Below are 25000 nucleotides of genomic sequence, written 5' to 3'. Positions count from 1 at the left end.
CTGCACCTGCAGCTTTAGTCGAGGCACCGAAGCCGAGGCACCCCAGGACCTACCACACCTTGAGGAGAAACCACAACCCGATGGTCGGCCTCAGGAGCTTGTCTTCTCTAGGGTTTATGATGGATGAACTAACATACATAAATAACCCCCCAGCCTGAAACCCCGTACTCCTCTTTTTGCAGTACAGACGAAGCCCTGGTTTCCCTCGCCACCCGGGATTGGATGGGAATCTGCCTTGGGAATAGGATGAGGGCCAAATTACCCCTTCCAGGAGCCACCTGATGTGGGGACATTCCCCATCACCTTTTTGCAGCCCCCCAGGACGTTCCCACCTGCGTTATCGCAGGAGAAAGCGGCAGTGAAAACTTGACATGAGGGTAGAAGCTAAAGCCGGTGTTTGGCGCCCATTTTTTAGGCCAATTTCGGTTTTTAAGCTCATGATTTCAGGCTCCCTAGGTTGGCGGTGCTGGACTTGCCCTGATGAGGGCTAGCACATGCCTATCCATCAGCGGCAAGAGCCCCGGGACCCCTCTTTTCCCTGATAGGGCCTGAAACGACGCTGCCGGTCAAGGAGATTTTTTTTTCCGCCTTGGGGATGACTCAAGCCGCGGATTACGAATGCGCGAAATCCCCCTCCCGTTTTCGCGTGTGCTCGCTGCGGGTTTTAGGAAATTTCCGCCGCATCTCGCGCCCGCCGGGAAGCCTTGGGCAGCCGGAGCGGGCCGGGAGCGCGGCCCGGCTCCCCCCACGCACCGGGGCGAGGTGCGAAATTTCTCATGGGCAGACAAGGGAGAGCTGCGGGGTGCCCAGGAGCAGGGGGACGGCGAGGAGGAGGAGGAGGGGGCGAGGAAGGAGAGAAAGCGGCAGCCAGAAAGGGACAAAAATCCCGAAGGCAGCAACCCGGTTTGAAGAGTGGGGCGTTTTCTATGGGGGGATTGTAAAATGCGCTCTCTTTTTCCCCTTTCCAGGGGGGAATAAGGGCCCCCCCTCTATCTGATAGTCATTAGCATCAATTAGAACCGTTTGAAGTAGGCAACATCTTTGTCTCTTTGCAAAAAAGAAATAAAAAAACCTTTCAGGGAGCCCATAATAACATCTGGAGCAAGGAGAGGCTGAGCTCAAGTTCCCCACTTTCATCTCTTGTCAAGGTACTTGGAATGTTAATGCAGCCTCATTCTTTAATGGAGTTATCAGGAAATGCTTTTCACCCCCTTCCCTGGGCGCAGGGGGGATGTTTACAAAGGGCTGGGGGCTTTTTTTTGTTGTTTTGTTTGGGGGGATTTTTTTTCTCCTTGCAGGCGCTCCAAGAACCCCCCCTTCCCCTTTTATTTTCTGCGCTCTTTAAAAAAAACCTCAAAAAAAGAGGATCAGGGTACAGCCTTTCATCTCCACGCCGGAGGTTGGAAGCGGAGGCCGCGCGGCCCAGGCGCGGCGGCGGGGGGCAGCTCGGGCAGCGAGCGGTTCCCAGGGCCCCGAGCGCCCTGTTTTCCTCGCTGCTTGGTGCTACATTTCCCAAGTCGTTACCAGAGAGTGAAAATTTCCAGCTCCCGAGCCGCAGAGCGTTAGCAGAGCACACGGTCCTAATGGGAAACAGAGGGCGTCATTAGGCGGCTAATGCCGACGCGGGGTCTCACTCGTGGCCCGTCCGTCCGTCCAGCCCGGCTGCCTTGACCCCTTGGCCCTGCAGCCCGCTAACGATAACGGGGAGCATCTCCTATGTTTCTCACCATGGGAAACTACCTCTCAACTCTAGCAGTGGCCACTGCTTCTGAAAAGGGGAAAAAATAATCAGATTTAATAGAGCCTTAATTGTGCAGGTGGAGAAGGCGCCCAGTAAAACACATATAACACTACCCCTGTTTTAATGCACACCACCTCTGTGCAAACAGCCCAGAGGAACCAGAGCTGCAAATCTCAGCTGAATTTAGCTTTTTTTTTTTTTTTTTTTAATTAGTGGGGGCTTTTTCACAGAGGTGCTTCGGCGCTCGCCTAACTTTGAACATGTGATGGCAATTAAGCCCATATTTAAATACCGCCAGGGCTGGGGCTGTGTATTTGTACAAGGAGCAATCAACTGGCAGCTGTATTTATCCACTTATTTTGAAGCTGCCGGGGACGACAGGATGCTAAATGGGAGGAAAAAAAAGTGTTTAAAAGAAAAACCCGATGGTCTCCTTTGTCTCCTGCAGGCATCGTCTTCCCTTTAAGTTCTTATATGGGCAGCCATCACCAGGGTATTTCCTTGCTAACAGGATAATTATGCCAATACAATCCCATTCTTTGCGTTTGCCTTGAAATGCTCAGATCAGCGAAAAACGTGTACAGATGCTTTATATGGAGATTTTTTTTATATATATATATAATATATATAATATATTTTATGGAGAGATTTATAGCCAGGCTCAGGCAGTGAAAAGGAACTTTAAAGAATAGGGAAGCTGGGTGTATACTTCGTTTAAGGTAGGGTTTGTTAGATACAGACAATGTGCATGTGCACGCGGAGGTATTTAATGACAGGTTATTAAGCAGTGGGGATTTGGGCTCTGTGTTCACCTGGAGACTCCAGCACAGGGGTTTCCCTGTGCTTGGGTACAACCGGGTGAATTTTCAGCGTGAACTTCACCCTCGTGGAGGTCCGTTCGGGCATATCGGTGTGCTGCGAGCCCTCGGGGCCGTGCGTTTGCTGAGCGGTGGGGTGTTTGTGCTGTCTGTGCTTTGCATCGGGGCGGTGTGTTCGCGCGTTCGGTGCTGGGCTGTTACGCACGTGTCTGGGGGTATTTCTGTCCTGGTGCAACCTGGGTGGGTGGTGGGACGTGGTGCGGGATCCTGCGGTGGTGTGTCCCTAGCGCCGGCTGTGTAGGCCTGATGTGTGTGCGGCTGTGGGGAGTGCGGGTGTCTGCGCAGGACTAGTGAGGGTGTTAGGGGCCAGGGTGTCCATGTGGGTGTTGGTGTGGGTGACTGGTGGGGGAAGGTGTGTGGGGCTACATGTGGGAGTCCATGTGGGTGGCAGTAGGGTCAAGGGGAAGGTGCGGGTGTCGATGCAGGTGTTGGTGGGGAAGGTGTGGAGTCCATGCAGGTGTCAGTGGGCTCGGGGGAAGGTACGGGTGTCAATGAGGGTGTCGGGGGAAGGTGTGGGCGTCAGTGTGCGTGTCAGTGGGGAAGGTGTGGGGTCCACGTGGGTGTAGGGGAAAGGTGCTGGTGTCTGCGCAGGTGTCAGGGGCAAGGTGTGGGTCCGTGCTAGTGCTGGAGGGAAGGTATGGGTCCATGCTGCTGTCGGGGGGAAGGTGCGAGTGGTGGTCTGGGTGTTGGGGGAAGGTGTAGCTGTCAGTGCAGCTGTTGGGGCGCAGGTGCAGACTCCATGGGGGTGTAGGGGGCAAGGTGTGTTGTAGGTGCGGCTGTTGGGGGCAGGTGCAGGTCTGTGTGGGTGCTGGGGGGAAGATGCAGGTATTGGTGTGGGTGTTGTGGGGAAGTAGGGCTGTCGGTGCGGCTGTCAGGGGGCAGGTGCAGGGTGCGTGCGGGTGTTGGGGGAAGATGGGGTATTGGTGTGGGTGTTTGGCTGAGGCAAGGTGTTGCTTCGGCTGTTGGGGCAGGTGTGGGGCCAAGGTGAGGTACCGGTGCGACTGCCGGTGCCGGGGGGGGGGGGAGATGCAGGTGCGGCGGTCGGCAGGGCCGCCCCACGGCCGGCCCCATCGCGGCCCGGCCCCCGCCGCTGCTTTGCATATGAACGGCCGGGCCGGGCCGGGCCGGCCCTGCCCGCCGCCGCCCCATATAAGCGCGGGGGCGCGGGCGGGCGGCCTGCCGCGGCCATGCTGCGCAGCCCCGGGCGGCCCGGCCCGCCGCGGCCCCAGCCGCCCTTCCACATCGAGGCGCTGCTCGCCGAGGCGCCGCCGCGCCGCAGCCCCGCCGCCCCCAGCCCCGCCGCCGCCGCCCCCGGCTGGCCCGCGGCACCGCCGGGCCCCGCGCTGGGGCCGGGGCCGCTGCCGGGCGGCGCCTGGGGCTGGCGCTGGGGCTGCGCCTGGCGCTGGGGCTGCGCTTGGGCCGCGCGGCCCGGCGGCGGCGCAGGTGAGCGGCGGCGGGGCGCTGTGAGGGCGGGAGGTGCCAGGGGGGCGCGCGCGTGTGGTAGCGGCTCTGTGAGGGGTGTGTGTGTGTGGTAGCGGCTCTCTGAGGGGTGTGCGTGTGGTAGCGGCTCTCTGAGGGGTGTGTGTGTGTGTGTGTGTGTGTGTGTGTGGTAGCGGCTCTGTGAGGGGGGTGTGTGTGTGTGTGGTAGCGGCTCTGTGAGGGGGGTGTGTGTGTGTGTGGTAGCGGCTCTGTGAGGGGGGTGTGTGTGTGTGTGTGGGGTAGCGGCTCTCTGAGGGGTGTGTGTGTGTGTGGGGTAGCGGCTCTCTGAGGGGTGTGTGTGTGTGTGTGTGGGGTAGCGGCTCTCTGAGGGGTGTGCGGGTGTGTGTAGCGTGAGTGTGTGTGGACGAGAGTGTGCAGAGGTGTTTGCGTCAGGTGTGGATGAGTGTGTGTAGGGGGTGTGTTTGGAGGAGTGCGTAGGAGTGCTTCCCTCAGGTGTGGGTGAGGGGTTGTGGGTAAGTCAGGGTGTAGGGTGTGCGGACGGGTGTTTGTGTAGGGTGTGTGGGACGGTTTGGTACGGATGAGTGTTTGGGGGTGAGTGGGTGTAGGAGCGTTTCTGTCAGGTAGTGGCTAGGGTGTGTGTAGATGGAGGGGTGTGTGCGGGAGTGTTTTGGGTGTGCAGACAGGAGTGTGCTCGGTACGGGTGACAGTGTGTGTGTTTGTGGATTGTGTGTGTCTGTAGAGGGCTGTGGGTGGGGGAGTGCATGCCTGGCGGGTGTTGGTGTAGGGTGTGTGGATTTGTATGCGTGTGTGTGTGTAGGGTGTGCGTAAGGTGAACTTGTGGATGACTGTTCATCTGTGTGTGTAGACGAGCTGGTGTGTGTGTAAGAGCGTGCCCTCTTTTGGCATGACTCTTCCAGCTACTTGCTCGCAGCTTTGGTTTTGCTCATACTCAAAAAGGAGGGCTTTCAGTGACAAAAAACTTGCTTTTTAAATTTTTTTTCTTCTTTCCCTCCTCTACTGCTTTCATTTCATCTCATTCAGCCTCTCTTCCGACTCCAGGGCTCAGACGTAAAGACTGGGGGTGAGGCAGTAGAAATGAGGGAGGGAGGGGAAAGCATTTCCTAATTATTTGTCCCCTTTTCCCTTCTGTAGTGATTGGGGTAAATGGCTATTACTATTTATCAATCCTAAACAACTAGGTGAAGCGAGACCCTGATGACGCAATTTATTTCCTTCTGGCTTGATTTTTGTGGAAGGTTTTGGGTATGGGACAGTCTCTTCATGTCCATGTGTACCCTCCACCTGCATTTTAAGGGCTGCTTTGCATACTGTGGAATTAATTTTTCTTTTCATGCACTAGAAAGGCATGGCAAAGCATTGTGCTTTCGTCATGCCTGTGAAAACTTGTAATTTCCCCAAGTATCATCCCTAAAAGTAATACTTTAAAAGCAAAAATTACTCACTTGTTTTAATGAAGTGCCTCAGTTCAGAATAGCTGACCTCTTTAAACTTTCTTGAAATTAAATGTCTGTCAGTGTTCAGAGCCTGATCCTGTGGTTGTTGCCCAGGCAAAACCTCTAACCTACATCCAAGAATTCACTTTACTTTTATTAGGAACTCAGATTTGGTCCTGGTAGTTACCAGATTCAGATACCAGAAGTATTTGCTACACTCAGCCTATTTTGACTGCCTAGAAAAGCTATTTAATATATATAATTTCTTATACTAGACAGCATCTGCATATTTATGTATGCTATTCTATTATATTATATCAAATATACAGGTATGAAAATACAGTTAGACAACTTGCAAAACTATTTCCACAGAGTATTTCACATCTTAAATCACATTTGCAATTATCCAGGTATCAAAATAGGAAAAAGAAGTGACTGGTGGAATTATGTTAGTAATGAAAATAGCTTTAAGTGTAATTATGGTTGTTAAGCTGTCAGCTCTCTGTCACACAAACCCTTAAACACATGCATAACTCTTACCCAACGGAGGAGATGAAGTAGGTCGAAGTGCCTGTTTGTCTGGAGCACGTTACAACATCAGTCATTAAATGAGAGATAAGTAGCTGCTATGAATCAGCATCGTTTTGTATAGCATTTTCACAGAAATTAAACTCTCAGCTTGCCAAGGTTACGTTACAACAGTCAAACGTCCCATGTGGCTGTTGTATGCTGCTGCTATACCCTAGTTATACTGTAAAATAACTTGGGGCGAAGGGACCTGTGCAGGCTGTTAAATCCAACACCCTGCTCGAAGCAGACCTAGTGTCAGGGCTAAATTTCATTGCCTGGGGGCTGTTTTTTCAGAACTGCTATAGTTTGACCGCTCGTGGCCCGATCCTGCAAACACATGCCTGCATGCTCTGCTTTCTGCCCCAGAACAGTCCCCTTAGCTGTAATAATGAGCTCTCTTAAAGTTAATCATGTGCCTGAGTGTTTGCAGGACAGAAACACATCGTTCTGACAGCTTAATAGTTTTACCATCAGGAATATCTTAGTGCTGGTATTAACAAGTTCCCAACATGTACACAATTGTATTTTGATACTCAGATGTTTACATGATATCCAGTGACTGACTGTGACCGGTCATCTCATCCCGGTAGGCAGGTCCCATTGCGTGGAGGCTTCCTGGGCCCCAGGGCAGGAGCAGAGGTCCCCATGTCCAGCAGTTCATTGGCAGCAACCTGCACTGCCTCGGCTGTCTCCTGGACGCTTTATGCTCCAATGTGCCAAGTCTGAATCTGCGTGTACATGTTACGATTCCAGCATTTTGGATGCAGAGTTTTTCTTGACAACTGCAGCCCTTTTAATCAGTCTTGTGGGCTCATAGTCTTTCCACCCTGCAGTTCTAGCAGGGAGATCTGGCTCATCTGGAGGGCAGTCAGGAGGACGGAGCTGGCTGCAATCAGTCCTGTGACTCCCCGGGGGATGGTCATGGGTAACGCAATCACACACTCCTGTTCACCGAGATGTGTGTGAATCAAAGCCTGTGCTGCACTGTTGGCAGGGTGAGGACTGTGGAAACAACACTGCTCTTAATCTGGTGCAATTGGATCATGTGACAGTGCTGATGTTTCACTGTATGTTAATTAGGTAATTATTTTTATCGCCAGGCCAAAGCTAAATGGGGAGCTGTGCTAGATGCAGAGACCAGATCCACTTGTCAGTCCTGCAAATGCCTCTGTGCACGAGTAACTTCAGGCACAGTTCATCCTGCCAGGGCCAAAGGGACTGGGGATAAGGACCTGCACAAGGCAGGTGCCTTTGCAGACAGCCAGCCTTCATCAAGTCCGAGTCTTCCTGGCTCCTTGTCTTCCCTCAGATCCTGGCCAACTGCAGGTGCGAAGGGAAGGGTAAAAGCAGGGAATCAGCACAGAATAAACTTTCCCAGCCTTCAGACACTTGTGATTTGGGATTCCCTGAGCTGGAGGAGGGATCTTTGTCTTTAAAAGCTCGTAATGAATTTTATTATTGAGCTATAAAGCTCAGGTATAGGTGGGGGTTAAACCTTGCTCACATAACTGAGCTGTCAACTTCTTTGAGTTTGTCTCTGTGCCCGGGACTGTCCTAGCTTGTATCAGTGGTTAGGACATCCCTGCTTCTCTTCTCGGTGTGTTTCTGCTGCTTTCTCCCAACATACTTTTCGTGCAGCATGTTGTAGTGCAGCCAACAGCACAGCCATTGGACCTCAGCGTCAGCTGAAGTAAGCTGGGCTTGGCACGCGGTAGGGCAGGCACAGCCAGCATGCTCTGGGCACGGGGTGTTTGCTGGGAGACGTGCAGACCTCCTCGATTGCTGCTTGTTGATTCCTGCTCCTTGCTTGCAGGTCTGGAGTTGTCTCACTGTGTAGGTGCTGGCTCGCTGGGCCCTCCTGTGCCTTGGAGGTCTGGGGGACCCTGTAAGATGAAGAGGGTCCGCACAGTCTTCAAACCAGAACAGCTGGAGCGGCTGGAGCAAGAGTTCCTCAAGCAGCAGTACATGGTGGGCACGGAGCGAGTAGACCTGGCTGCAACTCTGCATCTCACAGAGACTCAGGTAAGGAGTAAGGGGAGTTGGGGGTGGTGGCATAGATCCAGGATGTGGGTTCAGTCTGTGATGATTGCCCTTCCATGAAGAGCAGCTGGAGGAGGACATGATGCTGAGCCACCTGTGGAACTCCCTGCTGCAAGATAACATTAAAACCACATGCTTGAAGAGATGCAAGATAGGTTTAGACATTTTATGAATAGTATATTTTTTTAATCTAAGAAGTGGAATAAAAAGCATTTAGGCACACAGACCTTTTTGCTTTGGAGTTAAGCTGGGTTGGACTAATGTAGATTGAGATCACCTGGAGACAGGTTGTGCAGTGAGTGTCGTTTTATGACGTTTTCTGCTTCTCTGAGCATGTTTCCCTCCCACTGAAAGCCACTTAACTATTGTGGAAAGGAGGACCCAGGCAATCTTTCCTGGTGGGATCCATGTAGGAAATTCAGCTGCGGAGGAAAGGGAGAGCAAAGCAAGGGGATGGAGTGGTGCTGGGAGAGATAGGGAGCTGTCTGTGGCTCCTGGCACGCAAGGGCTATTTTTAGCCCTTCCCTTCTTCCCCCAGGCAGAGCCTTCCCTGTGCAGCTGCATCCCCCATCTCCCCTGGTGCTTTTTCCCAGCATCCTTCTGTCCTCCACAGTGAGGCCTCTTCCTGCTCACGCTCACTGTGCTCAGAGCAGACAAGGGGCACGTCCCCCTCTGTAAGAAACTCTGCTTTTTGGGGACATCTGTCTCAGAAGCATGTTGCAGGACCCACCATTGGAAATGGGGTCCTGGAGACTTGGACTTGCTGTTTGTTAGCCCTGCTGGGGGACTCTGGATGCACTATGGCCTGGACATGGAGTGTCAGGAAAGGCTAGCTCTGCTCTCGTGCCGTTTTCCTGCTAGGTGAAAGTCTGGTTCCAGAACCGGAGAATCAAATGGAGGAAGCAGAGCATGGAGCAGAAGAAGGCAAAGCTGACTCAGTTTGGAGTGATTCAGCCTGCCCCTGCAGACTCAACAGACATCAAGGACCATGAGGAGGACACTGTGGACGTTGAGCTTTGAACAGCTGATGAGATTCAGCTGCCACTGTTGTTTCAGAGCAAAAACTACAACCAGTTTACAGCTGTGTCTGCTCAGTGGCGATACTGGGGATGCAGACATATCTGTGCTTCTTTGGTCCAAGCTAGACATTGAGCTCTTCTCTGAGAGTTGGAGCTACCGGACTGAACTGCTGCTGGTTGGGAGGAAATCTCCAAACGTAGAGGCCCCTGTTTCACAGCCATGTGCCGCAGTTCCTGGGGCTTAATCACCAGGCCAGTTCTGCCTGATGGTGCCCTGGTTGTGGCGAGGCAGCTGATCTCACTCATTCACTATTGATGTGCCAGGAAGCACAAACCATTTCAGTAGAGAGGCTGGGATGACAGTTAGATGGTGTCCCTGACTGTTGTGAGAGTCAGGGCATTTGAACGCAGGGTCACTTGCGTTGCGTGTGACTGTGTGCTCTCAGGAGAGAGACCTGTGCTGGGAAGAGAATCAGCCCAATTGTTTTTTCCAGGTCAATCTGATTGCCATGTTCAATGCTTAGATTGCAACAGATTGGAAAGTCCCTGCTCCTACCCACAAACTTTATCATTGCATTTGCAGTAAGATGAACTGGGTCTGAGCAAACACCAGGAGAAGTGAGTTGCAGGGCATGCCACTGCGAGAACAGCATGGCTTTATCCCAGGCTGTGGTCCTGCCTCTCCTGTGCCCTTGACCTGATCTTAGCCCCACGCAGTTGCTGCACTGGGTTCCCACATGGCTGCAGAATGAGGCTCTAGGTGGGAACAAGACAGCCCAAGGAGCAAGTCTCCCCGAGAGCTGTGGGTGCTTGCAGCCTGGATCAGAAGTGCCTTCTCCTGTCCTGTACAGTTTGGTGTATTTTTGTCTTTGTTTTGGCTTCCAAAACCCAGACGACAGAACCCGGTGTGTCCCCCTGCCTTCTGGCATTGTCTTACTCGCCAGGACTATGCTGCTACAGCAGGGATTTAGACACTGCGGTTCACTGAGGTGTGGGGACCAGGGCTTTTATAACAAGGCAGCTTTCAGACACCTCTGATGCTTCAGACAGCCCCCTACCCTTAATCCAGATGTGATTCTGTCCCAGACAGGAGTTGCTGTGTTCTCTCCTCGTTATACCTTAAGGTGCCATGGGAAACAGCATCTGGAGTTTTTGGCTAGCACATCTGTAACTGTACAGTGCAGTTAGTAATTGTGATTTTAGTGGGTGGAAGGGCTTTGAGGGGTCAGGATTAAGTATCAGACTCTCCCTGCCTGTGTTTTAGTAATTCTTAGGGGCTGGTGTCCACTCCGGCAGCAGCTAAGTGCTCTTAGGTCAGGCTGTCAGCCCTCGGGCTGTCACCTTGCCTTCCTAGGTTTGCCCAGGGTACCAGGCACGATGTCGCATGAGCTCAGGATAATTTATTGTGTCTCTTTCTGACTTGGAACACTGTATATCACTTTACTCTTATATTGTTATTTATAGAAATAACTTTTTTCTTGACAGGTGTCACTTATTTATTTGCTTTATTTCTGTATCAATAAAAATCTAGTGTATTTTAAAAAGAGAAATGGGCATGGCTGGGGAGAACCAGGCTTCGGCATCTCTTTGGTTTCTGAGCAGGCAGTGATGCCTGGGTGACTTCTCGTGGGACTGGCACTAAACAGCACTGGTGAAACACGGACTTGGCCCACAGTTGCCGGAGATGGTTTATCCGTCCTTTTTGCTGTGTTCAGTTGTCACCGTGGCACTCACAGCAGGCTCTGACCCTTGACTGGCTTTGTGGGGTCCCCAGTCTCTGCCCCCAGTAAGGGTCAGAAAACGGGAGGAAAACATCTTTCCAATTCTCATTTTTGAGTGAAATTAAAAAAAAAAAAAAATGTCACCCTCGCCAGAAGTTTTAGAGGGATTTTTTTTCAATAACTTTTGTCAAAATGCTTTGGTTAAGTGTGGAAAAAAATATTTTTTTGGAAACTGGTCACCTGTATCACAGACAGGTGAAAGACATCGCTCGAGCTATCATCTCTGTGGATTGGTTCCTGCAGAGGGAGGGTTATGTTTATCCTAAGAAACGTAAGGTCTGATTAGTGCTGGTGGAGACGCAGGTGGACGCGGCCAGACACCCCTCGCTGACCCGCTCTCCTGTGCTCTCCCGGGCCAGTATTTCGGTAGAAAACATCAGTTTTGCAAATAGTTTTGGTTATGGGCACCGGGGTCACAGCTCGCCATGCTCGTTCGGGGAGGAGATAACTGTTTTTAAAAGAAGGTGAATTTAAAGCGTAGCATGATGGAGCATGAAGGTGATGCTCCTCTGCCTGTGCAACACCCCGCGCTGCTTTTACAGTAGTAGTTGTTCTCCCTGCAGTTTGTAGGAAGATGCACTTAAAACGTCAGTCGTAAGCTAGCGTTTCTCCTCCATAGCCCGGGTCCTTGTCCCAGCCGAAAGCCGACAGTGACATCTAGCGACTCCGACAGCCTCCCGCTCTGCTTGTTCAGAAACGAGGTGTTTTTCCCCCATTCCCTGCGCCTGTGGCAACCGCCGGTGGAGCGGGCCTGCGGCCTTGGTGTAAATTAACACAAATGAACGCCGCATTTTGGGAGGTTTTATGGCCTCGGCAGGCTGCACTGGTGGTTAGAAATTAAAAAAAACATTTTTTCACAGTGGGGAGACAGCAAAGCGCCGAGGCCCCATTTTGGGGGTGGCAATGATGGGGGGGACGTGCCAAGATGGACGCCGGCCCTCGCCCGCCCTGCGGCCCCCGGGGCGGCGGAGGCAGGGGGGAGGCCGCCGTCAGCCATCTTCGGCGGGACCCGGGCGAGGAGGAAGAGGAAGACGCGTTTCCCGCCCCCGGCGGGTCAGAGCGGGGAAGTCACCGCCCGAAGATGGCCGCCTCCGCGGGGGACGCGTGTGGTGGCGGTGGCGGTGGCGGGGCGGGCGGCCGGGCCGGGGCCGCGGCGGAGGCACGCTTCATCAGCAGCGCCAAGGTGAGGCCCCAGCGGCCCCCGGCCTGCCCCGCTCGCGGCCGCCCGCTGCCCCCTTCCCCTTCTCCTCCCCGCTCCGCCGGCTCCCCTCGGCCCCGGGATGGCCGCGGTGGCGGGTGCCTGGGGTACAACCCAGCCCCGCCGCTGCCTTAGGGGAAGTGATCCCCGGGATTTGCCATGGCAAATGCTTCAGGAGCCATTTGCGGGGGGAGAAGACGCAGGATCCGCGTTGCAGGATGGTCCCACCGCCGCCCCGGGCAGGGCTTTGCCCCAGGTGGGGATCCAAGGAGCCGTTTTGGGGCCTCCCTGGGTGGGCTTTGGGTGTCAGGTCCCTCTTTTAGTCCTTTTCCCCGTTCCCTTTTCCTTTTTCCCTTTCCCTTTTCCTTTTTCCCTTTTCCCTTTTCCCCTTCCCCTTTCCCCTTCCCTTTCCCCCTTCCCTTTCCCCCTTTCCCCTTTCCCTTCCTCCCGCTGACCACCCTGTCTCGGTTCGCAGGGGAAAGGCTTGTTCGCTACCAGGAGCATCCGCAAAGGGGACACCATCGTCGTGGAGCGGCCTGTGGTGGCCTCGCAGTTCCTCTGGAACGCCCTGTACAACTACCGAGGTGAGGGGGCGTCGGAAGGCCCTTTACCGCGTTATTTAGCCACCCTGACGCAGGCTGGGAGAAGAAACGCCGTAGATAACGCGTCAGTGGGGTTTCTGGGCTGTCTTTTTTTAAGGAAAGGGCCTTAAAAAGGTTTAAGGTCCTTAAACCTTAAAAAAAAAGTTGTTATTTTTTAAGGGGTTTGTCGCTCAGTGCTGCCAGAAACTTGGCAGCACGGAGATTTCTCTTTGCCATCTTTGCTCTGTGCTAAACAAACCGTTGCCCAGTTGAAAGACCAGAGGTGGTTTGAGGGGGGATAACTTCCAAGCCAGCAACCCTGGAAATAAGCACCACGTGCCACCGGGAGCGCGAGAACCCCAACTTTTTTAGTGGTGTGAGGTGCCAAACAAATTACACCCTTCTGGAGTACAGCCTGCAAAGATGCCGGTGTTCTTGAGAGACATGAAAAATGAAAAACAAGGACCAGAAGAGCAGGATTTTAAACTTTTATAGTGCCTGGCTGCCTGTGGCTTAAACCGCTCTGCTGGGCTGGTGTGATTTTGGGAAGCCCTGGTCTCGGACGCAGGGAGAGGAAGATGCTCTGTGACTTGGCTGAAATAAATGCAAGAGCAGAGGATCAGATACGAGCTGGGTCTCGTGCTAGCTAGATGTTGCTGTCTGCTGAGCTCCATCGCGCGTGAGCAACATGAGAACATTTTCCACGGGTCTCATGGCCCATAATCGCTTCCCAGCATTATAAGGATGGCAGATGAGGGCTGAGGGCAGGAATTTTGAATTACAGCAGAAATGATCCTTCAAACGGAGGAGGGACTCTAGCTCAGAGGTGGTGGGCTCTGGTGCTACTGATACCAGCTATACTCGTTTATCCCGTGCCCTGGGCCCTTTCCCTTTCGCAGGCTGCCGTCTCACTGCGCCGTCCGGTTGTTTTCTCCCTGCAGCCTGCGATCACTGCCTGCGGGCTTTGGAGACGGCAGAGGAAAACGCCCAGCGGCTGCTGGGGAGAAGCTCCCAGGTGCTGCCCCACCCGGAGCAGTGCAGCATCCGGAAAGACCTGCACCAGCAGTGTCCCCAGTGCCAGGTACGGGGCCGCTGGGAAGGAGCACCATCTTCCTGGGGCTGCTAAATCCTTTATAGCATCTGGCCAAACACTTAGTCCAGCTTTCTGCCCCAAATGCTGCATGAGTTCATCCCTACAGGCTTCACTCAACTCCTCAGGGGAGTTTTCATCTCCTAGGGCCCAGGGAGGGATTTATCATGGTGTAAAACTGGTGTCTCCTCTTCCCTTCTCCCTCTCGCGGTGGCTAAAGAGCCTGGGCTCTGCTCCGATGGGCAGACGGGGCACGGTCAGGGCCCAGTACCCGCTTTGCCTGCTGCTGCAGCTAACGCCGGGCGCTGTGCCCCTTGCTCTAGGTGACGTACTGCAGTGCTGAATGCAGGCAGTCTGCTTGGGAGCAGTACCACCAGGTCCTCTGCCTCGGCCCGTCCCACGAGGACCCCACGCACCCCCTCAACAAGCTGCAGGAGGCATGGAGGTAGGGGACCAACCCGCCTGCCGCTCCAGGGGTGGAGGAGGTGGCTGTCCTGGGCTGGGTGACACTTGCGGGGGACAGTCCTGGCTTTACATCCCTGCAAGAGGTGGCTGGTGGGACCTGGTGGCTGTGAGACACTGCTCCCCTCCGAAGCCCAGGGCTACCTGCTGCATGGCGGCACGCGAATTTGTGCCAGCAGCACAGGAGTTGGGATACGAGGCTGAGCAGTTCTTGTTTTTCTCCCAGTAAAGGGCTGAGAAGCACTGAGCAGCGCATCCTTCACTCTTGCAATTTTATATTGCGTCTGCACATCTCCAGCCTCCTGGACGTTTACCCCTGCGGGGGTAAAGGTATCCCTGCTCGCAGATGACAAAATGGGCATAGAGAGGAGAAGTGACATCCATGACCCAAAGATGGTCACAAATCCCTGCTCTTGCTGCACTCCCAGGCTTTGTGTGGGATCAGGATCTATTCCCCAGGCTGTATTTTAGCAGGATGGTTGGGCACTATTTGTCTGCTTGGTGCAGGCAGGCAGGCACAGGCTTCTCCCCCTTGCGCTGAGCAGTGCCTGGTCCCCACGTGGTGATGCTGGGCTAGTTGTTTTGGTGTGATAGGCTGCTCCTGCCTCCCTCCAGCTTTTTTTTTCTATACCAGCACTGATCTGCTCATCTCTCTTCTTCCCTCTTATCCCTGCAGAAACATGCATTATCCGCCGGAGACTTCCAGCATCATGCTGATGGCACGGATGGTTGCCACCGTCAAACAGGTACGTCTGTGATTTAGGGCCACAGCTGCTGATGTGTGTTTTTCTCTTCCCATTGTGTCTGTTGTTCCCAAGGACTGATCTCTTCTCCAGTGGTTGGCAAAGCCGGGTCCTGCTTGAAGAGGTTGCAGCGTCGAGTGATCCTTGGTCATGGGGATGACAGGCAGCAGAGAAGGCTCCTGTGTCCTGAGCCAAGCAGGACTTTTTCCTTACTAGATTAATACACAATTTTCAGAATTAAATCTTTCCTCTGGCTCTGTTTCTTTTGCCCAGCTTTACTCTGACAGTAAACTACCACTGTGTGAATGCTTCTGTTGCTTCTTGATAGCAGGCTGGATACTACTGGGCTCAGTGGGCCTTGTCCCCTCCTGCCTCTCTCCCAGCTGGTGAGGAAAGCGGTGCTAGTGCAGTGTATTTGCTTGATTTCTTTTCAGGCTAAGGACAAGGACTGGTGGATAAAGGTCTTCTCCCAGTTCTGCAGTAAGACAGCAAACGAGGAGGAGGAGATTGTACACAAGCTGCTGGGGGACAAATTTAAGGTAAGAGCCTGGCAGCACTCAGACGCGTTGAGTGTTGGGAACCCCTAAACCCACTGTCTCCCAGCCTGTGTGTGCAAGCCCATGGATGTGGGGACCATGTTACCACTGGGATGGGAGCAGGCTCTCAGTGGGGGGTTTGCGGACCTGCATACAGCAGGTCCCAGCACCCAGGGGTGCAGCAATGAGCAGGCTGGCTTGGCCCCACTGCCCGGTTTGGGAAGCTAAGCATGCGCTGGGCTGGTGCTGGGCTGGGAGATGCTGGAAATCCCCAAGTGGGGTGCCCAGCCCCGTTAGGAGCCCCAGCTGAGCTGACAGAGGGACTGAGTCACTTAGCAGGCTTTGGGGTGCTACAGAAGAACAAGCTGGTCGTTTCTGTGATCGAGACACTTCTGCTTGGGAATGGGGCAGGATGATATTTTGCTGCTGAATGGGTGGCTTTTGCTGCTAAAATGGGTGGATTTCGCTGCTCCAAGGGCAGCAGTCTCCAGCCTTGCCGTGAAGGCCAAGGAGCCTGACTCCTGAGCCCTGTGGCTCTTGCTGAGCTCAGCTGTCGGCCCCGGTGTGACTCCCAGTGGCATCTGCCCACCCTGATGTTGTTGCCATTTCCTGTCAGGGCCAGCTGGAACTGCTGCGGTTGCTCTTCACAGAAGCCCTTTACGATGAACATCTCAGCAGGGTGAGTGGAGCGACCTCCCAGCTAGCCTGGGACTGTGGCCGGACCCTACATTTTGTGCTAGTTCCTCTAGGTCGCGTCTGCCCCAGACTCCCCTGGGAGTCCACTTCCCCCAGAGCTCCCCGCGGGATTTGAGGCACGTGTTTGTGCATGTGTGCGTGCAGGGTAGTGTGCAGCTGGGTCGGCAAGTGGGTCTTCTTCAGCACGTGCTGACGGATCAACAAGTCCGTCATGGGTGGAGGATCAACAGAGTGTGGGCACAGAGAGAGGGCAGCTCCTACAGCAGGTCGGGGTCCCTTTTCTCAGGGAGACCCAGTGCTCACGGTATCTGGACTGGCCTCATGTGTGTGAGCATCTCCCTCCTGAAAATCATCATGGAGCATAAAATCAGAGCTGCAGATTCTGCGCCTCAGTTTCCCCCAAAGGGTCTCACTGCAGGCATCTCCAGGGGAATGTTCCTGCCCCGTCTGTGTGGGCCTGGGGTGGGCAGCGCTGGCCCCGTCTGTGTGGGCCTGGGGTGGGCAGCGCTGGCCCCAGCGGCAGGCTGTGGAGCGGGATACCACTGCAGGCCGGCCGGGGCTCAGCTGCTCTCTCATCTCCCTCCTACAGTGGTTCACTCCTGAAGGCTTTCAGTCCCTCTTTGCCCTCGTTGGGACCAACGGTCAAGGCATAGGCACCAGGTAACGGGGCTTTCTGGCCGCTTCTTGCAGGGCGGCAGAGATGTGGCGTGGAGGGGATGGACAGTCCGTAGTACATCCATGTTGCCCCGGGTAGTGGCTGGGTTCAGACTGGGCTGTAATGGTGCCCTCTGCTTCCCCAATAGCTCTCTGAGCCAGTGGGTGCACGCTTGCGATGCGCTGGACCTCCCCATGCCACAGCGAGAGCAGCTGGACGCCTTCATCGACCAGCTCTACAAGGATATCGAGAAGGGTAAGGCTCCAGTGTGGCTGGGCAGCTCCATTTGCAGGTCCCGGTGGGGTTTCTGCTCCTGGGGACTCCTCTCTGCATGCAGGGACTAGCAGAGATTCCCACTGGGCATCAGGAGGTCCTACTTCCCCTGGTCCACGTGAGCCACGTCTCACGCTCTCGCTACCTGGACGGGGCAGGTGCGAGTGTGCGAGCAGCATGGCCCAGGTGTGCTGTGGCAGGTCGGGGTGGCTGGAGGTGACATCCGGAGAGATCCTGTGCAGAAAGTCTAGCTTACAGCAGTGCTGAAAGACCTATTTACCATTTTTCGGACTGACTTAGCTTTGCCCCTTCGAGGAGCTGCTGATGCAGCTGTGTGAGGGACAGGGGAGCATCCACTTGAACTGGAGGCACAAACCTCCATGTCCTCCAAGCCTCTCGGTGGTGAGGGAAGGGGGCTTGGAAACCACCCTCCAGCACGCAGTCCCTAAAGCAAGCGCTGGCTGGATGCACACGTGCATTCGGCCTTGGCGGACGTCCCCCCAGGCATGCACTGAGCTGCGTGCGCGGAAGAGCCAGCATGGCCCACGCGAAGCTTTAACCCCCCTCTCTGTGCTGCAGAGTCAGGAGAGTTCCTCAACTGCGAGGGATCAGGTCTCTACGTGCTCCAGAGCTGCTGTAAGTAACACAAGGACTGGCAGAAGTAGTAGTGAGGATAGGGATGTCCAGTGCTGGACCATCTTGCATTTTCCTAAAAGCCTCTGAGTGGGGTGGGGTGGGATGGGATGGGATGGGATGGGTGCTGTTCTGGGGCCTGGCTGCTCTCTCGGGTCTCCTGGCACCTTTCCCAGCTGTGAAACGGTCAGTCCCAGCTTGAACGGACTCGGACATGATGCGGGCTCTGGGAGCTGCGTGTGCGGTTAGCAGAGACCATCTCCAGCCTTGTCTGAGTGACACGGAGCCGGGCGATCTGTTAATGCAAGGGGAGGTGTCTGTCTTGGCCAGGCCACAGGGACGTAGGAGGGGACACCCCAGCACCCAGAGCCATCTTCTTTCATTCCTGGGCGTTAACGGCAGAGCAGGGATGAGCAAGGCCTGGGGACTGGGCGCTGTGAGAAGCAGGGGAGATGCACTGCTTTGGGTATCTTCTCCTCAGCTTCTGGAGGCTGGTGATGGCACTGGACATCCCTGGGGCTGATGTCCAGTCCACCACCACGCTGGTGTCCCCAGGGCACATGGGGTGGCTGTGGCACGGTGCTGCTGTATCATTAGCCAGGCCACGTCCCTCTCTGTCGGCGGCACCGGCTCCTGGCGTGTCCCTGGCCACCGCTAGCCCGGAGAGCAGGGTCCGGCGGATGAAGCCGGCCTGGCGCATGGCCCGTCTGCGATGCCAGGACAAGCCTCGCTAGCTGCGTCAGGGCTCCAGGCTCTGCCTTTCCCTCTTTCCGGAGACATCCATGCAGCCGAGCCCTGTCTTTCCTGTAGGTAACCACAGCTGCATCCCCAATGCGGAGACGTCCTTCCCGGACAACAACTTCCTCCTGCACCTGACAGCTCTGGAGGATATCGAGGCGGGAGAGGTGAGCCGGCGGGGCTCAGCCGAGCCAGGGCAACAGCACGCCGTGGCGGAGGGGCTTCTCGCTGCCGGGGAGCAGACTGTGTCACCGTGTCCCCTGCATCCCCTGCGGACCACCACCCCGTGCCTCCTGCCTCTTGCAGTGCCCTGGCAGAGGGGGACTTGCCTGGTCGTGGAGAATTCACGGCTCGTCCCGTGCAGGGGCTGCCGAACCCCGTGTTTCCACCCGCCTCTCGGGGGGACCGGTACGAACTGTGCTGCTTTGGGTTTGTAGGAGCCGCCTCTCAGCCAGGCCTGTTTCTCTTTGCCCGCAGGAAATCTGCATCAGTTATTTAGATTGCTGCCAGAGGGATCGGAGCAGACACAGCCGCCACAAGATACTCAGGTGGGGGCTGCGCGGAGGGGACACGGCACCCGGGTTGCGCTGGAGCTTTCCTTCGTGCCCCTGCCAGACAGCCTGGGCTGCATCGGGGCCCGCAGCGTGCCTACGCGCTGTGCGCGTGCCGGCACGGAAGCCGGCCCCAGTGCTGGGGTTGTGTCCCAACCTCGTCACTCTTTCTCCCTCTCCTGTCGCCTTTTCCAGGGAGAACTACTTGTTTACCTGCTCGTGTCCCAAGTGCCTAGCGCAAGCCGACGACGCTGACGTGACGTCGGACGAGGAGGAGGAGGGCGAAGGGGAGACGGATGATGCTGAGCTGGAGGATGAGATGACCGACGTTTGATCCTGTGCCCTGGAGGAAAGAGAAAGGCAGGGAAGAGGGGGGTCCTCCGAGACACAGCAGCTTTAATACTAGAAACAGGGTTGTGTTGTGGGGTCGGGGTGGGAGGCCGCGTGCCGGCGGCGGGCATGGAGGTCTGGTGGTGCGGGGCAGCAGGGGAGCCGGAGGCAGGCCCTGCTCCCGCCTGTCCTTGTTGTGTGCTCTGTGTGTGTGTGTGTGTGCGAGGCCGTCCCCGTCGTCCCCGCGAGGAGAGGTGGCGAGCCGCGTTTCCCGTGGTCCCCTGCTGCATCCCGGTCCCTGGCGGGGGATCCTAGGGGAAAGCAGGGCCCGGCCAGCCCCTGGGCCGGGGTAGGGGACGTCGCGGTGGTCACGGCATGGCCACCTCCGAGGCTGCTTCGTCGTGTCTGTGCTGGCCGCGGGTACGGAGGAGCTGCTCCCGCCCCGCAGGGATGAGGGGAATGTGCGTGTGTGTGTGTTGGCGCACGAGGGTTACTATTTAATGTCTATATTAGCACTATCTACACACTAAGGAGCTGAGGTCCTTATATATACTCCATTTCATGCCTTGGCTTGGCTTGCAGTGACGGGGACGAGCCTTTGTGGCTCTGCGAGCTCTGGAGGGCTGGCGGCTCTCGCTGCTGTGGTGAACACGAGCCTGGCAGCCGCTCTGAGATGTCCCGCTGTACGTCGGGTGCCGGGGATGGTGCTCGGTGCCTGCAGACCCCAGGCTGTTACAGCCGGGTTGCGCTGGCCCCAGCCTCGCTGGGAGGATGGGCACGAGCGGGAGCCATGGTACTGGGAGAAGTTGCCGGAGCCGGAGGGTTGTCATCCCTCCCGCGCCGCTGGGACCGTGGGAAGCTCGCTTGGGCAGCTAGGCTCGGCCCCGCCGGTTCGCTTCCCACTCCTCGCGCTAGCCCGATGCGCCGGCCGGGTCTCCGCACCGCGAGGTTGGACGGTGCTTCTCCCCGGCCGGCGCGTTTGGTCCCCGCAGCCCCAGTCCCGCCTTAAGACTGGGGTTTAACCTCCTCCTGGGCCGCTCGGGGACGGGAGCAGCTCGGTTTGGGTTTGGGCCGCGGCGTGGGCAGGCGCGTGCTGGTGGTGGCTGGGTCGTGGGACCGAGGGGGACACTGAGGGGAAGCAGAGCCGGGCACCTGCGACACTATCGTCCCTACCAGCCCCACACCCCGCTGCTTGTCCCCAGCCCCAGGGCCTCGCGCCCTTCAGTGTTCGTAATAAACTGAGACTGGTGAAAAGCGGGGCCGTGTCGTTCATGCCATTAAACGCGAGGGTGGCGGGTGCAGAGATGGGGGCCGCAAGCTGGGGGCTGGCCCCACAGCGGGGGGCTCAGGGACGGGGGCAGAGATGCCCTCACACGGTGGTGTTTCTCCCCAGCATCCGTGATCCCCAAGCGTCGCCCCCTTCCCACCAAACACGGGTGAGAGGTTGTGCCGAACCGCTGGGGACACAACAGAGCAAGCTGGAGTCCCCCCACAGCGAGCACAGGCAGCATCGGGGACAGGAGATCCCACAACACGCGGTGGGGATGGACGCCGCAGGTGATGCCACCCATGAGGCTGTTTCTGCCCCTCTGTCCCCTGTGCACAACCTCTCTGCGGTGCACGGAGGTGGCACCAGAGCCCTGGTTGCAGGAGGCACCTCGGGACATTTACTGGGAAAGACATTGGGGATGAGATTTGTCCCTTCATTCCCCAACCACTGAAGAAAGAAATTCTCTTCTCTAAAACCCGTTTAGACTTCATTAGCTCAGACAAAAATATACAGACGTTGGGTGAGCCCTGCTAGCACAGACTGACCCCAGAACTAGCTCTCCCTCCCAGCCCCCTGAGACTGCGTCCACGTAATACTGCACCGCTCTAAATCGGCAGCACGAGCTACGGCTGGCATCGCATGCGTCCCAAAACGTTTCGCGGGGAAGTGCTGGCCTGGCTCTCTGCTCTGGGCCATCACCTCCCTCCCAGAAAGTCACTGCAAAGGTTGTTCAATGCCACAGTCCAGGTCCCACAGCCGGCGCTGACGTTTGCCATCTGGCACCAGCGGCAGCGTGAAGATCTTCCCGTTGCTGCATCCAGCAAGGCTGGGTGGTGGGATTTTGGGAGCGCGTGGGGCCCTTTCCTCACAACCGGTCCCTGGGGCAAGCTCCTGGGATCCACCGAGAAGTCCGCGATGCTCCGTGGCCTCCGCTGCTACCAGAAGGTCCAGGGCGGCTGCATCATTTCGTACGTCGGGATGCTGGTGACGTTGACGGGGATGGAGATGACAGCCCACGGGAGCCCATGCTGTTCCAGCGAGCGCCGGATCATGTACCTGGGAGGACGGAGAGGTGACAGGCGGGTGGGAGCCTCCCACGCAGAGCCTGGCCATGGTTAGCGCAAACTGCCAACAAGCTCGAGGAGAAACTCCATGGATCGAGTATGACTGAATGGTACCTACCCGTCCCTGCCCAGCAGGAAGAGCGCGGGGATGTCCGCCGTGCGCCTGGTGCTGTCCTGGATCATTTCGATATAGAAGCTGTCGTTATCGTAGGCGTTATCGGCAATAATCACCGCCCGTCCTCCGTGCTCCTGGATCACGCGCGTCTTCGACAGGAACGAGCAGCCCCTGGGGCACAGAGCGACAAACCGGTCTACGGACGTGGGAGCTGGGCACCTCTCAGGCAGAGCTCGCCTGGAGATGTCCAAGACGTGGACCACCTCCCCGGCACCATGCGTTCCCCAAGCCCTCCTAATCTTTGACACCGTATTTGAGCAACAGGGCTGCCCAAACTCTGCTGGTGGGCCACTTTCTCCCCCAAAATAGGGCTTTTTCCAGCTTGGTGTAGGCTGTTTTCCAAGAGACACAACATGGTGAGTCCTCTCCTGGGACAGTTTTGCAACCAGGGGAAGCGGCTGGAGGCGACGACAAAACGTGGTCGCAGACCCTTCCTGCCCTCCAAGCCTCCCCCGGCCCCGGTGCCCCCCACCCAAAGGGGTCCCGCGGCGCTGGACCTACCCCCGCTCCACCAGGGCGATCTGGTCTTGGATGAAGACCCCATTATTCAGCTCCCCGCAGGCTTCGGGCGGATCTGCCGGGACCAGGTGGATCTGGTCGTACCTTGTGTTCTCCGAGGAAGAGACAGGCGGGGCTGAGCGAGGGGGCCGGCGGCACGGCGCAGGGGCCGCTTCCCACCACGGGCCCCACGGTGCCCGGCCTCGGGGCCCCCAGCAAGCTGCTGTCCCCATCCCGGCGCGGGATGTGCCATGGGAGCCCCACGGACCTCGCTCAGTCGCTCGCCCAGGTCCCGCTGTCACCGCGGGGAGGGGAAACTGAGGCACGGCACCATCCAGTGCATCGTGCAAGGCAGCGGAGGCTCTCGATCCCCAGCGCCGGGCTCTGCCACGGATCGGGACCCTTTGCAGGGAGCGCGCGCGATGCGGGAGCATCTCTAACGTTAAACTAAGGAGTTCATGGAAATTTGGGAGCTGCCCGAGCTAGACTCCAGTGTGTGCCACCTCCGAAAGCCTGGCGAGGCAGGAGGTGGCGGGCACCTCCTTCCCAGGGGAAAGTTCTCGGGAGAAATCCTTGCAATTAGCTCCGCTTTTCCAAGGGGTGGAGAAATGCCGGGACGGGGGGGCTGCGAGACAAACCCGCTCCTTATACTTACAAACACCCCCCCGAAGTCCTTGGCCGGAGTGGCGGTGAAGATGTAGCGGATGTCTCCGGGGCTCAGCACTTGGAAATACAAGTATTCATGGATGCGCAGCCCTGCGGGTGCACGGAGAGGGATGAGAGGCAAAAAAAGACAAGAGAAAATTCCTCCCACGAGGTTTCACGCTGAACGTGCAGCCGCAGCCCGGAGATGTGGCTAATCCCAGCGAAGCGCCCTCCTTTTTAACCCTATTTATCGTTTTCACAGCGGTTTCCAGGCCCGGAGCTGCACAGCCGGCACCCCCCACCTGCACCCCGCAGAAGGCCCCGAGCGCTGCGGGGAACCGAAATTGCTCGGGAAGTTCCCGGCACCATTTCGCCCAGGCACCTGGCTCAACGCCTGCTGCCATGGGTCGAGCATGATGCCAGACTGGGGTGCACGAAAAGGGCAAATGCACCCAGATCTCCCAGGGGACAGGGGTGAAGTGCATCCGATCACGGTGCTGGAGGGGGTGAAATGCACCCGGACCCACGTGCCCTAAGGGTGGGTGCACCCAGATTGGGGTGCCCCGAGGATAAATGCACCTGGATTGGGGTGTGCGGAGGGGAAAATGCACACAGATCATGCAGGGGATCCGGGTGTAATGCACCCGGATTGGGGAGAGCAGAGGGGAATTGCATCCGGACTGAGGTGTTGGGAGGGATAATGCACCTGAACCCGGGTGCATGGAGGTGAAATGTACCCCACTGGAGGCACTGGGAAGGGAAATGCACCCAGACCGGGATGCGCAGAAAGGAAATGCATCCAGATCAGGATGCTTCAAGGGGAAAAGCGCCCGCATCGAGGTGTTGGGAGGGGAAATGCATCCAGATCGTGATGCACGGAGGGGAAACGCACCCAGACGGGGGACCCCAAGGGGAAATGCACTTGGATTGAGGTGCTGGGAAGGGAAATGCACCCAGACAGGGATGCACGGAGGGGAAATGCAGCCGGACTGGGGTGCCCCAAGGGGAAATGCACCCAGATCGAGGTGCCTCAAGGGGAAATGCACCTAGACTGGGGACCCCGAGGGGAAATGCACTCGGACGGAGGTGCTGGGAAGGGAAATGCACCCAGACAGGGATGCATGGAGGGGAAATGCACCCGGATCGAGGTGCCTCAAGGGGGAATGCACCTAGACTGGGGTGTTCCAGAGGGAAATGCACCCAGACGGGGATGCACGGAGGGGAAATGCACCCGGATCGGGATGCACGGAAGGGAAATGCACCCGGACCGGGGTGTTCCAGAGGGAAATGCACCCAGACAGGGATGGATGGAGGGGAAATGCACCCGGACCGGGATGCACGGAGGGGAAATGCACCCGGACCGGGATGCATGGAGGGGAAATGCACCCGGATTAGGGTGCTGGGAAGGGAAATGCACCCGGAGCGGGGTGACCCAAGGGGAAATGCACCCGGATCGGGGTGCCTCAAGGGGAAATGCACCCGGACCGGGATGCACGGAAGGGAAATGCACCCAGATTGGGGTGTTCCAAGGGGAAATGCACCCGGACCGGGGTGCGCCAAGGGGAAATGCACCCGGACCGCGGTGCCCCACGGGAAAGGCCCCCGGACGCGGTGCGGGAGGCGCGGGGGGAAGCGCCCGGGCCGGTGCCGGTGCCGGGCGGGCCGCACTCACCGCAGGCCGGGCAGGAGCAGAGGCAGAGGCAGAGCCAGAGCGAGCGGCGCAGCATGGCTGCGCCCCGCGCCGCGCCGCACCCCCGCCCCCGCCTCCGCGCCGCTCCCATTGGCGGCGCCCCCCGCGGCGCGCGCGCTGATTGGCTTCCTCCGCTGTCAATCCGCCCCGCCCCGTGCCGGGCGGCTCCCCTCCCCCGCCCCGAGCCGGGCGCCCTGCCACATTGTGAGCCCATTCGCTTCTTTCTGCCCTGCCAAATAAAGCTCAGTT

At 57.1% G+C, this 25000-nt stretch overlaps 2 protein-coding genes across 5 annotated transcripts; one reads left to right on the top strand and one right to left on the bottom strand.

Moving 5' to 3' along the window:
* Positions 1-2584: 2584 nt before the first annotated feature.
* SMYD5 (SMYD family member 5) lies at positions 2585-20663 on the top strand. Of its 4 annotated transcripts, none has more exons than XM_064511659.1 (14): positions 2585-2633; positions 7897-8105; positions 12597-12705; positions 13644-13783; positions 14116-14237; positions 14931-15000; positions 15432-15536; positions 16150-16212; positions 16819-16889; positions 17033-17139; positions 17737-17793; positions 18601-18695; positions 19006-19076; positions 19275-20663. In XM_064511659.1, the coding sequence occupies exons 2-14, from the start codon at positions 7974-7976 to the stop codon at positions 19411-19413; spliced, it is 1281 nt and encodes a 426-aa protein (XP_064367729.1). In that variant the 5' UTR covers positions 2585-2633; positions 7897-7973; the 3' UTR covers positions 19414-20663. The 4 variants fall into 4 exon arrangements, with proteins under 4 accessions (XP_064367729.1, XP_064367728.1, XP_025977601.2 ...); XM_064511658.1 differs by lacking the exon at positions 2585-2633 and adding an exon at positions 4006-4062; XM_026121816.2 differs by lacking the exons at positions 2585-2633; positions 7897-8105 and adding an exon at positions 11834-12106.
* Positions 20664-21149: 486 nt separating this feature from the next.
* Positions 21150-24820, bottom strand: PRADC1 (protease associated domain containing 1). Its single transcript, XM_026121770.2, has 5 exons — positions 24734-24820; positions 23072-23172; positions 22420-22529; positions 21862-22029; positions 21150-21735 (listed from the first exon to the last, which is right to left on the bottom strand). Exons 1-5 carry the CDS (start codon positions 24786-24788, stop codon positions 21615-21617), a joined length of 555 nt encoding a protein of 184 aa, XP_025977555.1. The 5' UTR covers positions 24789-24820; the 3' UTR covers positions 21150-21614.
* Between the last annotated feature and the right edge of the window lie 180 nt (positions 24821-25000).

This window comes from Dromaius novaehollandiae, chromosome 4 (genome assembly GCF_036370855.1).
Source record: "Dromaius novaehollandiae isolate bDroNov1 chromosome 4, bDroNov1.hap1, whole genome shotgun sequence".
NCBI classification, from domain to species: Eukaryota; Metazoa; Chordata; class Aves; order Casuariiformes; family Dromaiidae; genus Dromaius; species Dromaius novaehollandiae.
The sequence above is the reverse complement of the archived record's forward strand: the minus strand, read 5'-3'. Positions and strand labels throughout refer to the sequence as shown.

Coding starts and splice junctions, on each gene's coding strand:
- SMYD5 (XM_026121816.2), top strand. CDS start 11,849: ATGGACGCCGGCCCTCGCCCGCCCTGCGGCCCCCGGGGCGGCGGAGGC. Junction 14,238..14,930: donor AAGCTGCAGGAGGCATGGAG/GTAGGGGACCAA, acceptor TTATCCCTGCAG/AAACATGCATTATCCGCCGG. Junction 16,213..16,818: donor ACGATGAACATCTCAGCAGG/GTGAGTGGAGCG, acceptor TCCCTCCTACAG/TGGTTCACTCCTGAAGGCTT.
- PRADC1 (XM_026121770.2), bottom strand. CDS start 24,788: ATGCTGCGCCGCTCGCTCTGGCTCTGCCTCTGCCTCTGCTCCTGCCCG. Junction 23,173..24,733: donor CTGCTCCTGCCCGGCCTGCG/GTGAGTGCGGCC, acceptor GTGCACCCGCAG/GGCTGCGCATCCATGAATAC. Junction 22,030..22,419: donor ATCGCCCTGGTGGAGCGGGG/GTAGGTCCAGCG, acceptor TCTGTGCCCCAG/GGGCTGCTCGTTCCTGTCGA.